At 32.5% G+C, this 19,195-nt stretch overlaps 1 protein-coding gene across 1 annotated transcript in view; it reads left to right on the forward strand.

Annotated features, from left to right (window-relative positions):
• The window catches only part of LOC124426153 (ubiquitin-like protein 3), an 84,790-nt gene that overhangs the window by 64,117 nt on the left and 1,478 nt on the right, over window positions 1-19,195 (forward strand). Inside the window, exons 2-4 of the mRNA XM_046967503.1 lie at window positions 16,923-17,031; window positions 17,734-17,898; window positions 19,088-19,195. The exon at window positions 19,088-19,195 is cut by the window's right edge and continues 1,478 nt beyond it. Coding sequence (XP_046823459.1) covers window positions 16,923-17,031; window positions 17,734-17,898; window positions 19,088-19,152 — 339 coding nt within the window. The 3' untranslated portion in view covers window positions 19,153-19,195. The remainder of the gene's footprint in view (window positions 1-16,922; window positions 17,032-17,733; window positions 17,899-19,087) is intronic.

Raw genomic sequence — 19,195 nt, forward strand, 5'->3', positions numbered from 1 at the left:
AGAATGAGACGGGAAGAAGGGTTTTGTTCTTATCTCGAGCTGCTAGTTCTTTTTTTTCTTTCTTTCTTTCTTTTTTCTTCTTCTTTCTCATCTTTTTTCTTTTTCTTTTTCTTCTTCTTCTTTTTCTTCTTCTTCTTCTTTTTCTTCTTCCTCTTGTCGACTTTCGTCTGAATAATTCTTCGTATCTCAATGACCTATCTTGGAAAATATGTAGGAGACGCGTGTAATAGCAGCATTCCTTGTCTTTTTCTTATGTATGTTATTCTGTATATATGTAAAAGAGAAAAATATATCTCGCCATTCTAGCGTCTTGGAGACTCCTTAACTACGAAAGGAAAATGCGAGGTCATCATAACTAAACAGGATCTTCAATTTAATCACTTCCTTTCTATTATTTTTCGAAATAGGAACATCGAGATCGAAAGGAATCATCGTATAATATATACTTTAAATAATGATCTTTATCGTAATTATATTTCACCATAAATATAATCTTTATAATCATTAATATATTGATCATCGTGGGATCATTAATTGTTATAGTCGTTTTTAATCATTAATAATCTATTGATCATCGTTGATATAATAATTAAAATTTAATGACGTTATCGTGTAATTCAAAATTATAATGTAACATCATATTACTTTAGAATTCTCACAATGGATTTTCATTCGAACTGAAACAAAACAATAATTATATCTATAGTTCCTTACAATTACCGGAAGTATGTATAAGATGGTAGGCTTCACCTTCCTGAAAAAGTAACAACTCTTTAATAGGAAAAGGAAAGATCTTAGAAAACGCGAGTCATCCTTGATGCAAAGGGAAAGATACGTGTCTCGTTTCTGGAAAGTTCATGCCCACTGGAAGTGCATAAAATTAATTATTCCACAATCGTAACGATCTATCTCACGCGAGAACTTGCATAAGACGTTGGTAAACGATTATGTCTGCCGTACAGTGAAAGTTCCTTGTGTCTGCGCATAAAAGAATATGGTGGTCTTTGTGAAACGTTAATCAGACTATCCGTTAGTTTCCCTTCCTCCTTCCTTCCTCTCATTCTCACTGTCTCTGTCTCTTTTGTTTAAAATTACAAGTGAAAATACAGTTGATTTAATCACAAAAAAAAAGAAACAATGATGTAAAACAATATTTGTATATACGTATTTATTTTCTAATTTTATTAGAAAATGTTCGAAACAAAGATTTTATTATCTTTCTATAAATCAAAAATACGTTAAAAATAAATTTAAATGATATCGCGATAATACGGTTGGAAATCGTATTCAGTCATATCCAATTTGTTCCGATACAATAGTCCATATAGTTAAAAGGAACGCATGATCAAACAGCACTGAGTTATCAAAAACTTGTATCATCCATGCGCGAATAAAATATTAAATCGAAATGGATAGCCCACGGAAACATTCACGTTTATCGTTGTATTTTTTTTTTCTCTCATTTATTTTTTTGTCTCGATCTTTCATTATCGGAATTTTTATCGGAAGAACAAATTCCGATTATTCGTTTTAGTAGACATTCCTGCAGAATATTTTCAATAGTAATAATTTGTTTGACTCGTTCCACCCAAGATTAACTTTTTTATTTTTCTCGTCTTACCACTTTCCTGATATATAATTTCATTCCTTTTTTCCTTTCTTCTTTCTTCTTTTTCCCTTTTTTCTTTTTTCCTTTTATATATATATATATATATATATATATATATATATATATATATATATATATATATATATATATTTTGTTCATGTTATTCTATGACACGTTAAAAGCTTATATAATTCGAAATATAAATTATAGAGAAAAAAGAAGACAAAAGAAAAAGAAAAAAGATATATCCATTATCGTAGTACGTTATCAACGCGTCGTCATTTTCGCACATTTAAATTCATTTCTTTGTCCGAAAGATACACCTTATTTTTAATCATATCCTTTTCCTATATCCCTTTCCCAATAGGATAGTGTCGTAAATTTTTCATTGTCTTTCGTTTAAGCGAGCTTCGAACTTCCCAACGCACATTCTTTATATATATATATATATACACGTGCGTGAACGGAACAATGAGTCGCAATTTTGCATCCGAGTTTTGTCTTTCCACGGCTCGTCTTTATGTATGTACGATGCACGATGTCTTCCTTCGTTTTTATTCGTCGTTTGCGGATGCTCGCGGCGTACTACCGTCATCCGCATAGCATGTAAATAGCCGCCAATAAATTCTACCGATTGATCGGTCCATCGATGGCTGCCCACCATCGTCATTGTTGCTGCTGGCTCCCTCACGATAGCAATCGCCGACTTCTCTTTAACAGTGTTATTTATGCCCGTTTCAATCATTTATGAGCGGCCATCCTTCCATGGCCTTGATCAAACCGTTTTGGAAATGTCCATGACGACTAAAGAGAAAAATTTTTATTTGCACATTTACTCCCTCGACTTATTCGCATCAACTTTTACGAGTTACACTTACGAATCATTTGTGTGTTTGTTTTCTATTTCATAAAATTCGTAGATCGAATTGCCCGAATTTTTTAATAAATTTATTTGTCCATCTAAAAAAAAAAATGAAAAAATCTCGGTTTTTTAAATAACGTATTTATAATTTACGTCTATTTAAGTCGAGATGGAAAAGGAAAAGAAAAAAAAAAAAGAAAAGAAAAGAAAAGAAAAAATAGAATCATATTCGATTAGTCGATTGAAATGTTCGAAGATTTTCGATATGAATAAAAAAGAATACGTCCAGGTTTTAAAACTTTTATGTCTTTCGAGTTTTTAATCTAGAACTTTCCCTTCGTCCATTTTTTATGTCGTCCGGCGTTAATAACTTACGTTTATTATTTTCAATAGGACATACAAAATAAAAAGAGTCAGTGTTTTTCGATACAAGCAAATACGACTTTTAACGTATTTTTCTTTTTTTCATCCTCCTCTATTCTGCTTTTGCATTCCGTAAATTCACTAGAGTTCACCGTAACGCCGAGGTACACCGCGAAATATTTCAAAGCGGGGTCATGAATGTATGTGTCACTTAAAATTTACTTCGTAAAATTTTATTTTCTCTCTCTCTCTCTCTCTCTCTCTCACTCTTTTCATTATCTAACGATTATACGGCCACATAGATACCTGTTAGCGGTTTTGAATTAATGTAATAACATCTATTATTGTGGTTAGAATAATAATAATAATTATATTGTAAATATATATATTTATCTATGCATAGATACACACACACATGCATTATTGATAATGATTCATTATATTCTTTAATGAATAAAATTTACTCTAATTTTCGTATATCAAAATCAAGGAAAGGATCATAAAAACTCAATATTGTATTACGTATAAATCGTGAACGTTAACACGAATCATTTAATACAAAAGGAAAGTTATTTCGATGAAAAGGAATAAAGAAACAACAAATTTTACGTATATCAATACATATTAGTCTCTGATAAAACGAAAAATCAATAGTATAATAGGACTTGTCCGTCATGGAAAAAATCAATTACGTTTCCCATTAAATCGTGATAATTATTTCGCAATCGATTTGAGTATACGTTGACAGTTGCGACTAATATCGTTTGTTAATTTCCTTTTTAACGAGTCCAAGGTACGTGTATTTAATCGTATTTAATCGCAAAATATTATGGGCTTTATGATCATCGATACACGAACTCAACTTGACCTGATTACGTGATATTGAATAGAATTCCTGTCGGATGGTATATGATTTTAGTACCAAAATATTACGTCTGATTTCTACTATATTGTGCTAATTGAAAACAATAAAATATATTCTTATAAAAATCTTATTTGGGAGAGGAATGTGAGAAGGATTATCAGTCTTTTTCGAGATATAGTTCAGGAATCGAAAAAAAAAGAAAAAAAATAGAGAAGAAGATAAAAATCCAAAGTTATGGAATGAGTTGTAAAAAATCTAATTTCTAAGATATAATGTATGTACGTAAGTATGTAAATGTAACAATGTATTAGATATAAGAAAAAAAAAAATTTGGAATTTAGCCAGTCGTAATACATACGTTTAATACGATTTTATTTTTCGTTGTGAATTTACATAAAATGGTCTACATATAAAATATCAACATAATTAGTTTAGGTTATACTAGATCTGATCCAACAATCATAAACTCTAAATCAACTAATACCTATACACGTAGCTATTCGTAATTATGCTCCTAAACAGGGTATAATTAAAGGCACAAAACACAAGAGTCGATCGGGACCACAAATAGCCGGTTGGTTCATTAGTATTCGCCAATTACAATCGGCCAAGCTGGTATCGCTCGTGTATCTCGACGAGACAGACATCGACGGCCGAAGATCAAAGGATCATTCGTGCCAATTTCTCTCTCTCTCTCTCTCTCTCTCTCTCTTTATATATATATATATATATATATATATATATATATATATATATCTTTTTCTTTCTTTCTCGTAGGAAGTACACGTAGAGACAAGTTAAAACACGATGAATTTGCATGGTCCGAATCACGAGGATCGAATAAGCGAACGAAAGAGAAAAATGGAGAGAGAGAGAAAGAGAAAGAGAGAAAAAGAGAATCATAGTGTCGTAAAAGGAGCAACGTAACTAATCGTCTGTGTTCATTCTTGTATTTCCCCATTCCCGATCTCCATTTCCTATCTACGGTTAATTCGAAAGTTATGGGTAGGTCATACGAAATAGCCTCTTCTTTTTTTTTTTCTTTTCTCTTTCTCTTCTTCTTTTTCTTTTCTTTTGTCTTTCTCTCTTTTTTTTTCTTTTTTTTTAAGATTTTTCCGAGGGATACGCAATAAGAAAAAAGTTATTAACGTTGTTGAATTCTGCTTGATCAAAATCATTTAGCTGATAGTCAGAGAATAATCTGTAATATTAGAACGAGAAAATCTAGAAATTTGAATGCTTAATTAGAAATCGAAACGTTGCTGCTCTTCTTTTATTTCTCTTATTTAATTATTTATTTATTTATTTATTTATTTACTTATTTATTCATTCATTTATTTATATATATATATATATATATATATATATATATATACATATATATATTATATAAGGACCAATTGACACAGTCGCTGTATCAATTATCTTTTTTCTTCCCTACTGTGCGAGAAATAAATCCTTGGGATATTTTAAAGGTGAATTGATTTCTTTTTCTTTCTTCTTATCTTTTTTCCTTGTGTTTTTTTTCCTTTTTTTTTTTTTCTTTTAATGAAAAATAGAAAAGAACGAAAGGAAAGGCTATTTGTATGCGTGTAAATGTATACATACAATATGAGAATTCAAGTCCTATGGAACTGAACTCGATTTCAGTGGTGTATACATCCTTTCTGTCTCTCTCTCTCTCTCTCTCACTCTGTCATTCTCTCAGAGGACGTATGGATGTAAGCGCGCACGAATGCACTCGGTTTTGCCGCCCGAATGCCCCAATGACCCGGTTAGTCGATCCCAACTCTCATAGCCTCGACATCGTGACGCGCGTTCACGGTATCAAGGTAAAACCATCGCAAGCTTAGCCCACTTCCGTTACATCTTTCCCCCTCCCCTTTTACTCTTCCTAGTATCTTCGCTTTTTACGGACCACCGCTTCCGTTTTCGACGTCGCCACTTGGTAATAAATAAGGGTTGCTACGGCGAACGAGATAGAAAGAATTTCTTCTTATTCCATATGAGAATATCGTACATAAGCGATTCCTTCTTCTTTATTCGTATGTATCCTGTTTCATGTACTGTAAGAGAATAGTCGGTTAGATCTATCGACATCGAATATAAAATATAGAATAGATAGAATGAAAGCAAATATGTAAAAAGGATGATTTGAAAAATCAAATCGAATTATTATGTAAATATTTTTCAATTAGATAAATACTTCTTCACGTAGTAATTATAATTTAAATTAAATCGAATATATATATCGGATTGCGAATAGCACATAAATTTAACAACGTCGGTATAGAGTTCAAATGAAAATAATGATAGATAGAGAGAGAGAGAGAGAGAGAGAGAGAGAGAGAGAGAGAGAGAGAGAGAGAGAGAGAGAGAAAGAGAAAGAGAGAGAGAGAGAGATGGAAAGAACAAGAAGGTGTATATACATACACATGCGTAAATAAATGTGTATATTATAAGAATGTGAATTTAGTGTAATGAATAAATCAATCCTTTTCTATTTTTCGTTATCTAATTTCCCTTTGTTTCGAATATCACGAGTCGTTGCAAATTACGAAATGAGACGTTCAAAGATCCTCGACAACTTAATCTACTTGTCTTTACGTTAGTAGACGACGGCTTTCTCATTAAAGTCGTCCCAACATGATTCGAATTCTTGCTCTTCTCGCCCTTAACACGAAGGTAAAATTATTTCAAATTAATTTTCGAGAACGATTCGAGAATGCAACGTACGACGACGTCACGCGTGATTGCCAGTTAATTCTAATTATAATTGATATCATAAATCAAGACGTTCGCGCTCGTTTAATTTATTATTAACCAAACCAATCCCCGTAGTTTTCATAAAATCATTGTAATATAAAAAAAAAAAAAAAAAAAAAAAAAAACGATAAGTTTATCTTGTAGATATTTGTTCTTTTTGTATTTCCGTGTAAATCTTACATTAAATATCTCGAGATTCTGGCGATATAATATTACGCTACCTATTCACGGTAAATATTCTCTTTGACTCCGAGACTCCGATCCTTTCTCCGGCCAGGTGAAAGCAGTGAAAGTATGTATGAAAATATCTTATGTCGTGAGATAAATGATCGAAAAAGTCGAATGATGATATTCCCGCGAGATCAAAAATATACAAGATTATTTTTAATCGCCTTTCTTTAGACTTTCTCTTTATTTATCGATTAATTAATTTATTAATTAATTATTCATATAATTAGTAAATTAAATTAATTAATGAATGAATTAATTAATATAAGCGTATCATTTTTATATTCGTGAAACTCGAATCCATTGTTTGAATAAATTTATTTTTATTTCATTTTTTTTTTTTTTTTTTTTTTTTTGATAATGCAACATTTCAAAATATTTTCCATCCATTTACTCACTGCATGACGACAATTTATTTATAAGAAGATTTTTGTGAGCGGAATTAGGAAAGAGAAATATATTGCGTGGACGAATCGTATATAATGACATTAATCTCAAAAAGTTAGTTTCAGGAATGAATAATTATATCATTATTAATAGTAGAACTCATTCTATTTTAAAGAAGTTTATGAGTTCTATTTTTTCATTTATTTTTATTTTTTTTATTTTTATTTATTTATTTTTTTTCCGTTAAGTATCGTCGAATGAAAGATTTTTTTTTATGTAAAGTAATCTACGCTTTTTTTTCTAGGATTGTAAATTTGTTTATTTCGATACGAAATCTTTTTCTTATTTCTTTTTAATATAATTTACATTAAAAATTAAATTAGAAACAGCTTAAGTATCACATTTACGAAACCTTGACCATAGAAAATGCGAGAAGACAGATTTGATTTCCGATTCAAATTATGTTCCCATTTTTCTTACACGGCAACACTTTCACATTGAAACTGACGGTCGAAGGCTGATGGTCGACGATATTACCTTTGATATTCGAAACAATAGACTTTTTACTAAATACTCAATTTTTTATGTTCGCTATCATCGTTACTAACTCCAATTTCGAGAACAAAAAATGAAAATGAAAAAATAATTTTATTTAAACGAAATAATATTTCCGTTTTATATATATATATATATATATATATATATATATATATATATATACATAACACAAAAATATACGAACTATTTTTATTTTTAGAATATCTAGTTTCGGCATGAAATCGTAAAAATCCTATTAATCGATCAAAAATTCTAGTATTTGTTTTTATAGTAATCCTATTATTTGGCTAAGGCCGTTATTTCGATAATGAAGAAAAATAAAAAAAAATAATTTCTTGAAGAACATAAATAATTAGATTAATGAGAAAAATTTTATCGTCATTTATATAGAAAAGTTTAATCGTAAAAGGCAAAGTGTGACAGTCCATAAATGAGCTTTTATGTTCTATAAATGGACCGAGCTCCCTCTTCATATGAATTCTTAGAAAAGCACGCGTTCAAGCGATCTCCTTTATTAGGGAAGACTGTGATAGCGGACTGCAACGGTGATAGCTTATCGTCGAAAAAAGTATTCGCTTTTAGTTGTGATACCGCTTAACGCGACTTGAGTAGACTTATTAAACAGTATGAAATATGTTTATACTAAGTTGTTTACCATTTAAGGATATTGTTATTCGTTTGATTAGTCATTTTTCTTTTTTTGGTATTTTGCCGGATAAAGAATTTCCTTTAAGTTTTGTCGTGAACGATAAAAAGACAGAATGAGAGAGATAAAAGGAGACAGAAAGATAGATAGATAGATAGATAGATAGATAGATAGATAGATAGATAGATAGATAGATAGAAAGTGAAAGAGAGAAAGAGAGAGAGAGAAAATTATTTCTTATTAGTAATTTTATCGTATACGATGATAAATATTAATATTATTACATCTAATAATTTTCTTTGATATAAATTTTTACGTTCAAATATATATATATATAAGATATTAGAAATTATTAGATATATATATTAGATTATATATATATTAGATATATATATATATATATATATATATATATATATATATATATATAAGATATTAGAAATTTATTTTATTTTTAATAGAAAACATTTTCTTACCGGAATATGATCGAAATATGTATTTTCCTTCAAGATCAGTTCGCGCCTACGCTTAGCTCGATGCTTAAATGGAACAGCCACTTAAGCGATAGAAGACGCGCGAAGACCGCTTTTAGATTTACAGGAAGCGCCATCGACGTCGACGGCGATATAGCCGGAACAATGAATCGTTCTCTGCTTTTACGAGGCTCCGATTTAAAAGAACTAATGAAAATTCAGGGGCTTCTTACTTTTAGATTAACTATCTAAGAATTGGAACACATCGTTGAACAGTTTTGATTAATCTTTTTTTATTTATATATGCATTAATTTATTATATCGATGATGTTATTGGATTTAAGAGAAATTTAGAAAGGAGAAGGACGTGATTAATAAAAGAAAAAGAAAAGAAAAAAAATGGGGAAAGTTATAATAATAATAATAATAGTAAGGATGTTGATAACAATCATCATAATTGGAAAGAATTGAATTGGCACATAACACGCACAGTAACAAAATTTATTTTATAACTAATCTTCATAATGATTCGTAAGTAAATATCACAAAATCATACATTAAATATCTAATAATAGAAGTGAATTATTCGCGTCATTTGTTTCATTAATCAGAATCAATTGTGTCTCTCTGTAAAATGTAAATTTTGACGATTATTCTTTGATAAAATTTATAAAATGAGACGGTCCATCGATAAAATGATTATTATAAAATATTGACGATCCTGCGTATTATACGTGGAAATAATTGGAGAATGTTTTTCCTGATGATTTGAGGCCGTTGGAACAAAAAATTTTTCAATCGAATCGATATCGACGTGTCGAGTCCTTTGGCTCACCCATACGCGATAGCAGGAGATTCGATTCATTTTGCGTGTTCGGTAACTTGGCAACGCTCTCCCACGCGTCCCACCATTCGAGCAGAGAATTCGAAGTGACGATATTTGCGAGCAAGCACGATCGTACATCGCGTTCTCGCGAACAAACGTTTCGACGATTATTATTACGATTCGCCGAGAGAACGGTATAGTAGTAACAGGTGTACTTAACCTATTTGCATCGATAAACGTCTCGATGATCTACTCATCGTTCTTCTAACCCTGGCCTTAATCAGAAGAATCACTGTTGTTATTAGATCGGGCATGCTTTTCAGGGTGAGATCGTTCTTCGAGTCTAGTGAGATAACTCGAAAGTGCTAATTAATTTGCTTCGACAAGATATATACCAAGTTCCTCTTCGAGAGATACAATATAGATATATTCTATTTATTTCTCGAAGAGTGTTCTTTTTCTGTTTTTTTTTTTCCTATTTTTTCCTTTGTTCTTTTTTAAATACTTTCTAATATTTTCATTTTTACCAATAAAAATGACGTTAATTTTACACGTATGAAAGAAGATACTTGTAAGCGATAAAATGTAGAACGTTATTTAATATTAAAAAAAAAAATAATAAAAGGTTGGGGGGGGAATCGGTGGCCTAAATCAAAAAAAATCTGGTCAAAAGAATAAGGGGTAGTTGAGGAAGATTATGTATGTGTGTATGTATGTATGTATGTATGTATGTATGTATGTATGTATGTATGTATGTATGTATGTATGTATGTAACGAGCGTACCTCGCGGTGCATCGAATTAATTCATCCATTATTATATAGCAAATTTATGAGTCTAAAAAGCTTTCATACTCGTACGTAAATTCTAGCTTGCAGCGACGATCATTTATCATCGGCGTTAATTAAGTTAAAGTGCACATTGTTAAATTCGATGGAACTGTGCCAAGTATTTCTATCTAACGACCAAGACTGATCGATTCGCGGTAGAGGTCAATGACTTCTTTAACTATACGATCAGAAACAATGTCATTTGTTTAAAAAAAAAAAGTCGTTCATCATATGAACACGAATTTTGCATTATTCGAGTCTTTATAAATTTCAGATATGTAGCCTAATCGAAAATGGTTACAAATGCATATTTTGCATATGCACTAATGAAATTTCAAAATGTTCAATCTATAAATCTGATTATCTATTCAACGAGATAATCGACTATTGGCAAATTCTTCGGAAACATATATCCCTTTGATCCTTGATTTAAAAGAAACAAAAGTATTTCGGTATCTGTCAAATTGTAATAAAACCGAGTAAAAATTCATAGATGAATTTTTTTACATTGAAAGAAAAAAATAAAAAAAAAATAAATAAATAAAAAAAAGAAAAGGTATTCGTCGAAATTTCGACTTGAAACCTCAAACGTGGGCTCGAAAATCCGAGGAAAACGGATTCCATGACGAGATGATGCAAACGAGAGCAATTGGAACGCGTTAGAGAACGCATGAAAGAGGAGAGGTCGAATCGATCCTACCGATTTCGACTTGGAACGATCACATGCGAGAGATCGATGATCCTCGTTCGATCACACTCTCCCGAGGGATTCCAGCTCTCTAACAAAGCTACGTTTCGTCCTTTCCAAACGAATAGAAATGGCCACCGGATACGGCATTAATTGTCGGCTTAAAATTGCTTTAAAATGGATTCACCGCTAATCGTTGAATCATCGAGAGAACGGGTTGCCGGCTTGTATTTGGTGGTTTTGACTTCCCGAATTCGACCGTATTCCCAAATTTTCTTTTATACCAGAAAACCAAATTCAACTCTTTAAAGGATAGTTTACATTCCGTTTTACGTTTTTCTATGTCCCTTTTAAATTTTTACGTTTAGAATTATTCGTCCCGATCGAATATATTGTAAATGTAAATTTTTAAAACGATGAAGCGAAAGCTTACGATGGATACGTATCAGCGTATCGACGAATATAAAAGCGGAAGTGCTCTCTTCGTATGCACGGTCAACACGGTTCGATTTAGTTATTATCAAAGACCTGGCGGACTAGGGTCATCGTAAAAAGGCCATTTTCACGGTCAACTTAGGGTTACTGGATGCATTTTATGCTAATTTGATTTCGATGCTATAAACTAAATCGTATCGTCTGTTCTCATAAATAATAATAATAATAATATTAATAATAATAGTAGTAGTAATAATAATGATGATAATAATAATAATAATAATAAAAATAATAATAAATAAATAAATAAATAAATAAATATAGGAATATCTAGTTGATCTTCTTCTCTTGTACATTTTTTCCCCTTTTCCCATTTTAATCGGGAAAATTTAATAACTCCCAAGGAAAACATTTTATATAGTATGATGCTCTCATGAATGCAAGATGCATATACACTTTACAACAAAATTTCCTGGGTTGATTCAAAGGTTAAGAGTTAAAAAAAAAATCCGTATCTGCACCCTTTCATCTCCAACCCCATTGTATTTGAACGAAGGGGGACTTAAATAACTATAAAAGATATAACGACTCGAAGGAAGAGTTTATTATTCGGGAAAAGGGATAGAGAGACGCACTTATTCTACTATCATTCAGTTGATTTCAGCACTCGACTTTAGCAAGTAAAGAAAGAGAGAAAAAGACAAAGAGACAGAGAGAGAGGAAGAGAGAGAGAGTCGGAACTCACGTTTATCACCGAAAGGGGTAAACTTGATACACGATGCAGGAAACGTATAGAAAGCGTTTCCAGACCGAAAGAGTAGGTTGAAGAAAGGGTGGTGAGAAGAGGAGGATGAAGGAGAAGAGGAGAAGAGAATATTGGTGGGGAAGAGACGAAAGAGGAGGAGGAGGGGCAGAAGGAGGAGAGGGGAAAGAAGATGAGAGAGTCAGAGAAGCAGCAGTGCCTCTTTTGAACACACGGTAGCCGCCAACTCGAACGAAGAACACAACGCATCGTCGTGTAGTACGCGTTCGTTCAACGTGTTACTCCACTTGCCAAGAGCCATAAGAGAAAGAGAGAAGATGGGTAGTATGATGGAAAAAAAGAAGAGCGAGAGTATCGAACGCTACCGCATGAATAAATCCCTTTGAAGTACGTGTTGGTCGACCGACTCTCCGAAAACTCTCTCTCTTTCTCTCTCTCTCTCTCTCTTTCTCTCCCACACACTCTCTCTTTCTCTCTCACACACACACACTCTCTCTCTCTCTCTCTCTCTCTCTCTCTCTCTCTCTCTCTCTCTCTCTCTTGGGCCATGAGGCAACGATACACCCTTTTCTCTTTCCACGGTTCCACGACTTCAAAACGTAGATAACGTGCTTCTCTGCAAACTTCGCCTTATGCACGCAACATTGTACGCACGTTACCACCATTCAACGACTCTTAAGTCTCTTCGGATTTAACCAGTACAAGCACGCACATCTTCCTTTCTTTTCTATTTCTCTCTCTTTCTCTCTCTCTCTTTCTCTCTCTCTCTCTCTCTTTCTCTCTCTCTCTCTCTCTCTTTCTCTCTCTCTCTCTCTCTCTCTTTCTCTCTCTCTCTCTCTCTCTTTCTCTTCTGTGTTCATTCTTGTCTCTTTCAATTTCTCTTCTCCTCTTTGCGAGCTTAAAGAAAAAACAAAAAAAAAAAAGAAAGAAGAAGAAGAAAAATGAAAAAGGAAATTTCATAGGGACGACGTGAAAATCCGACGTAAATTATTAAAGATAATAACAAATTGAATTCTTAGATTTGGAATAAGTTTATTACTTTTTAAATTCATTTTTGTTTTTTGCTTTCTTCCTTTCTTTCTTTTCTTTTTTTTTTTTCTTTTCCTTTGTTTGGTTTTGTTTTTTTTTTTCTTTTTTACTGCTTTACTTCGTAAAAATATAAGTTAGGAAAATGTTATCGAAAGTACTAGAAAAGAATAAGGATGGCATCGGAATCGACGTAAATATAATAATACATACATATGTATATCACACAAGTCGGCCATATCATAAAAGCAGTTTACGAGACTACAGTTTGTCGATTCTAACGGTTAAGCTTCTCGCAGCAAGATCGTCCAAGTATCGTCAAAGCGATTCCTCTTTATATCCTTGAAGAGTTATCGAAGGGAGGCCTGTCGACGAACTAGACTTCGAAACTTTAAACATCGATCTCTCTCCTCTGTCTGTCTTTCTCTTTCTCTCTCTCTCTCTCTCTCTCTCTCTCTCTCTCTCTCTATCTATCTATCTATCTATCTATCTATCTATCTATCTCTTTCTCTCTATCTCTCTCCATCTCTATTTAACTTACTTGTTCTCTCTCTCTCTCTCTCTCTCTCTCTCTCTCGCTCTCTCATACTCTTCTGGGCTTCCGAAGGGACGTTTTCGGTGTAACGAGCAAACGCTTAAAATTCGGCTCGCTCACGTTGAACGATAACGGTTAATCGTGAAAGCAACCCGCTTCCGTCTCCTCGAAGAGGAAACAAGCGCTCGATACTCTCGGGAGGACTTATCGTCTCTTCGGAAACGATCCTCTGCTGAAACTCTCTTTCCTCCCTTTCTCTCTCTCTCTCTCTCTCTCTCTCTCTCTCTCTCTCTCTCTCTCTCTCTCTCTCTCTCTCTCTTTCATCTTCCTACACTCACAATCTGGATATCTCTTTCTCCAGTCTACTTTCATCTCTATTCATCATTTGTAATTCCATTGTAATCCTACTAGTATTCACGTACCTTAAGTATTATTAATAATTCGTTGTCTTAAATACCGATCTTTTACTTATTTATTTTTACCTCTTATAAAAACCATATTCCTCGCTTCGAACTTACCACCGAAGATCGTAAAATTTCGTGTTCTTTTTCCTTTTTTCTTTTTTTTTCTTTCTTCTTCACCTTCTTCTTTTTCTCTTTTTTTACTTTTTTTTTACTATTTTTCTCTTATCTTTATTCATGACTTTATATCGTTTTCTCTGCATAAAAGAGAGATTCTATATATATATATATCAGAATAAATCGAAACGTTATGGAAAATTTTTTGTCAATTTAATAAATATATGTATACTCTTTGGTCTTGGCTTAAAATTCGAAAGTATAGAAGCAAACGAATTTAATATCTTTCTTTCTAAATCTTATGCTTTCACTTTTTTTTTCACTTAATCGTATAAATACTATAACGTCTATCTCTTGCTTTATCTGAATTCTGTAGATTTCATTTTTCCCTTTCTTTCTTTCTTTCTTTTTATTATTATTATTATCACTATTATTATTATTCTAAGTAAAGAATGAATCAACGTATAAGAATGATCGTACGATGGCTGACATTATCGAATTCGCAAAGGGTTAGTAAGCGTCTGGCAACGTTTGGTGAGGCGCACGCCTTTAGCATTGGCCGATAATTCGTCCGACGAGGACAATGATTTACGCTTTAGCGGCCGAACAACGGATTCTTGCGACCGCAAAGACCGCAAAGGGTCACGAGCTGGGCGTAGTAAAGCCCTACCGCCCTCCTCCTCTTTCTCCTCCTCCTCCTCCTCTTCCTCTGCTCTCTTTCGACCTGAAACCCCTCCAGACTACACCCTTTTATCGTTTCTCCCACTCCCTCTATCTCCCTCGTTTCTCTCTCTCTCTCTCTCTCTCTCTCTCTCTCTCTCTCTCTCTCTGTGTGTGTGTGTGTGTGTGTGTGTCTTTCTCTCCTTCTCGCCGTCCGTGATTATTTATGCCGACTGGTTCTCGTTCGATAATTGAATTCGCATCCGCCAAAGTACATATCTACAACGAAAAGCTTTCTTAATTTGAAAACTTTTTAATATGATAAAATAATAATAATGATAATAATAATAATAATAATAATAATAATAATAATAATAATAATAATTATAATGTTAATAAATGAATGAGCATAAATATTATATACTTATAAAGACTTTCAATCCTGTCAATTTATAAATAAATTGTTGTTACAGAAGAAATAGTATAAATTTAAACATGACATAAATTATGACAGAAATATATAAAATATCCTGTTTATTATTAATACGTTGTACTTTATCATTATTATTTTTTTGTTTTTTCTTTTCTCTTTGTTTTGTTAAAAGAATAATTCGATCAAATGAACAAAAAGTATGAATAATTTTAAATACATTTTTATAATTTTTTTTTCTTCCTGATAAAACACGTTCTTCGCTTTATACAGTTTATTTTATTACATATGTAGCAATGAACTTATGCTCCTATATATATATATATAGTTTTTCTGAGTTTAATTCGTGATTGATCGATAAAGTATTTTTTAGAGCTCATGAAATCAGACTCGTGATTAATGCACAAAGTATTAAATAAAGGAATAAAAGGAAATCTGTTAGTACGTAAAACAAATAAGCTTATTCCACATTAATCTACATACTTACATCATAGAAACAAATCTTTGCGTATAGAACAAAAATTATGTAGGCGATTAATTCAGGTGAATCTCTTATTTTTAAATCGACTTTATTCGATATGTTAATTACAATAAGACTGATCGATTATGTTTAAAACGACGATATATGTACATACGTGCCGAGAATAGGATGTTGCAGCGGAAGAATTTTCTCTTGCGTGATCCATGTCCAAGTCGATGAAGAAAAAGACTCAAAGTATTCGGATATGCGGTTAAGAAAAAAAGTCGGTTAAGAGGTTTGCGCCTAGTCCGAAAGCGCCAGCTCGTTTGTCGCAGAAAAAAGATGGATGCTACGGAAGGGTGCTCGGGTCGATAGATTCGTGTTGAAGTGTCGCAGATAGTTGGTTGGATAGATAAACTGGTAGGGAGAAAGAGAGAGAGAGAAAGACGGACAGATAGAAAGAGAGAGGGGGAGGATAGAGGGAGAAAGGCGGACAGACAGAAAAAGAGAGAGGGAGACAGAAAAACAAGCAGACAGACAGACAGAGAAAGAGAGAGTATACACATGCGTATATACCCTTCAGGGTTTTTATTATAGAGATCCGATCGTTCACGAAGATTGAAAAAATTCGTCGGACATTGAAATGATATCGGGATGGGTGCGAGAGAAAAAATAGCTTTTACGATAGGTATCATGATGAAATCGATAGTTTTACGTTCGTCAAAAATTAAAAAAAAAAAAAAAAAGAAAAAAAAAAAAGAAAAAAAGAAAGAAAGAAAAAAGAAAAAAAAAGAAAAAAAAATAGGAAAAGAAAACAAGAAAAAAAAAGAGACGAAAAAAATACCAGATATAAAAGAGCTTTTATGTAATTAAATATCTATCTACGAAATACATGAGTTATATAACAGACATTGAATGTACATTTTTTTTTTTTTCTTTTGTATCGTAACTTTTCACATTATCTAAGTATCACCGTTGCTTTTGATATTTTACAGATAAATCTACGCCTCATCCTCGTCAGTGGTAAGACAAAAGAGTTCCTATTCAGTCCGAGCGACTCCGCGGGGGATATAGCGCACCATGTGTTTGAAAACTGGCCGGAAGGTAGGTTGTTATTGGATTTCGACATTCCGCAGATGCTCCTGTAGAACGAGGATAGAGTACCGGATAGGAAGGCGGTCGTTAGTCGGTTGAATTCAAACGGGGGCATAAGATTTATGAGACCGAGCTACGCTACTGTCGATTATTGCATCGAGAATCTTTCAAACAACTTCGGGATTGAAAAATCAACGGCGATCCTCATATATCACTCGCAAAGCAAAGAGAGAAGCATAGCCGAGTGTGTTTCTGCTTTTAAATATAACTCTCTTTCTTTCTCTCTCTCTTTCTCTCTCTCTCTCTCTCTCTCTCTCTTTCTCTTTTAAACGAATGAAATCTTTTTGTATTCGAATATCGACGAAACGTTATTCGTATAATCAATTGTTTGTAGAATTTTATAATTGATCGGATTGTAAATATTCTTGGAAAAAAGGGGGGGAGAGAGAGAGCAAGAGAGAGAGAGAGAGAGAGAGAGAGAGAGAGAGCAAGAGAGAGAGAAAGAGAGAGAGAAGAAGAGAACAGATCTTTAAGTCGGAACGAAATATTTTTTTTCTCTCTCAATCTTTCTTGATAGTATCGCGTTCTAGTTGAGCATCTAATCAATTTCCCTGTCCACATTCTAAAAGATTAAGCTAAGTGAAAGTTCGAAAATACCTCGGATCACGAGGAAAGGGTATTCGCGTTAAAAGAATACTTTTGTTTCTTCAGACTGGGCGGAAGAGGCTGTTGCCAAAGCGGAGATCCTGCGGCTAATCTACCAGGGACGTTTTCTGCACAGCAATGTCACGCTCGGTGCTCTTGGGCTTCCTTTCGGGAAAACCACGGTGATGCATTTGGTACCACGAGAAAATCTTCCCGAGCCTAATTCCCAAGGTAAGAGAGAAGGAGGAAACGGAAAAAAGATAAAAAAAAGAAAAAAAAACGAAAGGAAAACAAAGAAAAGGAATTTATAAAAGAAACGATTTCAGACCTTTTTCTCATCTCTTAATTTCTTTCCCTTCCTTAATATCCCTGATATATCTATTCCTTATCACGCGAAATTTGTATTTTTCATTATTAACATCACAATTAGACACGATTACAATGCTTTTTTTCTTTTCTTTTTCTTTTTCTTTTTCTTTTTTGTTTTTTTTTCCTTCTTCGTCGAGAAGTAATATTTTCAAAGTAGAAAGAGTATACACGCTCTTTGTTTAACTTGGATAATGAAATAGAAAAAAAAAAGAAGAAATACTCATAATTTCATCTATCTCTATCTTGATCATTAAAATTAATGAGATATATTTGCCATCTTAAAGATTTTTTTGTCGTAACCTGTTGCTTCTGTTGGTCATGGGAATACATAATTATGTTACACGATAGTAATATTTCCACCCACGTTTTTAAATGACGTATGTATTACTAGGATACTCTTGAACAATGATTTATTCAAAAGAACAAATTTCATTTTCGTACCTTGTAGGTCTCCTACCTAACGGTGAATATATGTATATCCAACCTGACGATGATCTTGACTACGATGACTACAGCTAACAAAGATCATTCGATCCCTATATTTTAAGTGAGTCCTAAGTCCTTCCCTGATCATTTTGATATATATATATATATATATATATATATATATATATAATATAATATAATGTAATATAATATAATATAATATAATATAATATAATATAATATAATATAATATAATAGTATATATATATATAAATCCTTATTCTTGTTAAAAATATTTCTAAAATATCAATAATATTTATTCGTGATGCATCACTGAAGATCATGACCAATAGTAGTGACGGCATTTACAATTAATTGTTCTTGTATTATTTGTTAATATTTGTAATAGCGATCACGTTTTATTTACATCTTATTTGTGATTATTTACTTTAAATGATATGTACTGTCTTTCTTGAGTCTTTTTGTTCTTATTCTATGCTCATGTTTCATTTCCATGATACTCATGATGTTCAAAGGATAAACGGCAAACCTTCTTGAAATTTCCTAATATATTACGATATTTTAAATATAAGATATACAATGAAAATCATTTTTTTCATTTCAGATCAAAGGCAAAAAAGTAAAGGTGGTGGTAGCAGTTGCTGCTCAGCATCCTGCTGCATACTTTAATCGGCTGCCCTGGATTTTCTGAAGTCGTGTTTAAAAGTGGGCC

This window comes from Vespa crabro, chromosome 8 (assembly GCF_910589235.1).
Source record: "Vespa crabro chromosome 8, iyVesCrab1.2, whole genome shotgun sequence".
NCBI lineage: Eukaryota > Metazoa > Arthropoda > Insecta > Hymenoptera > Vespidae > Vespa > Vespa crabro.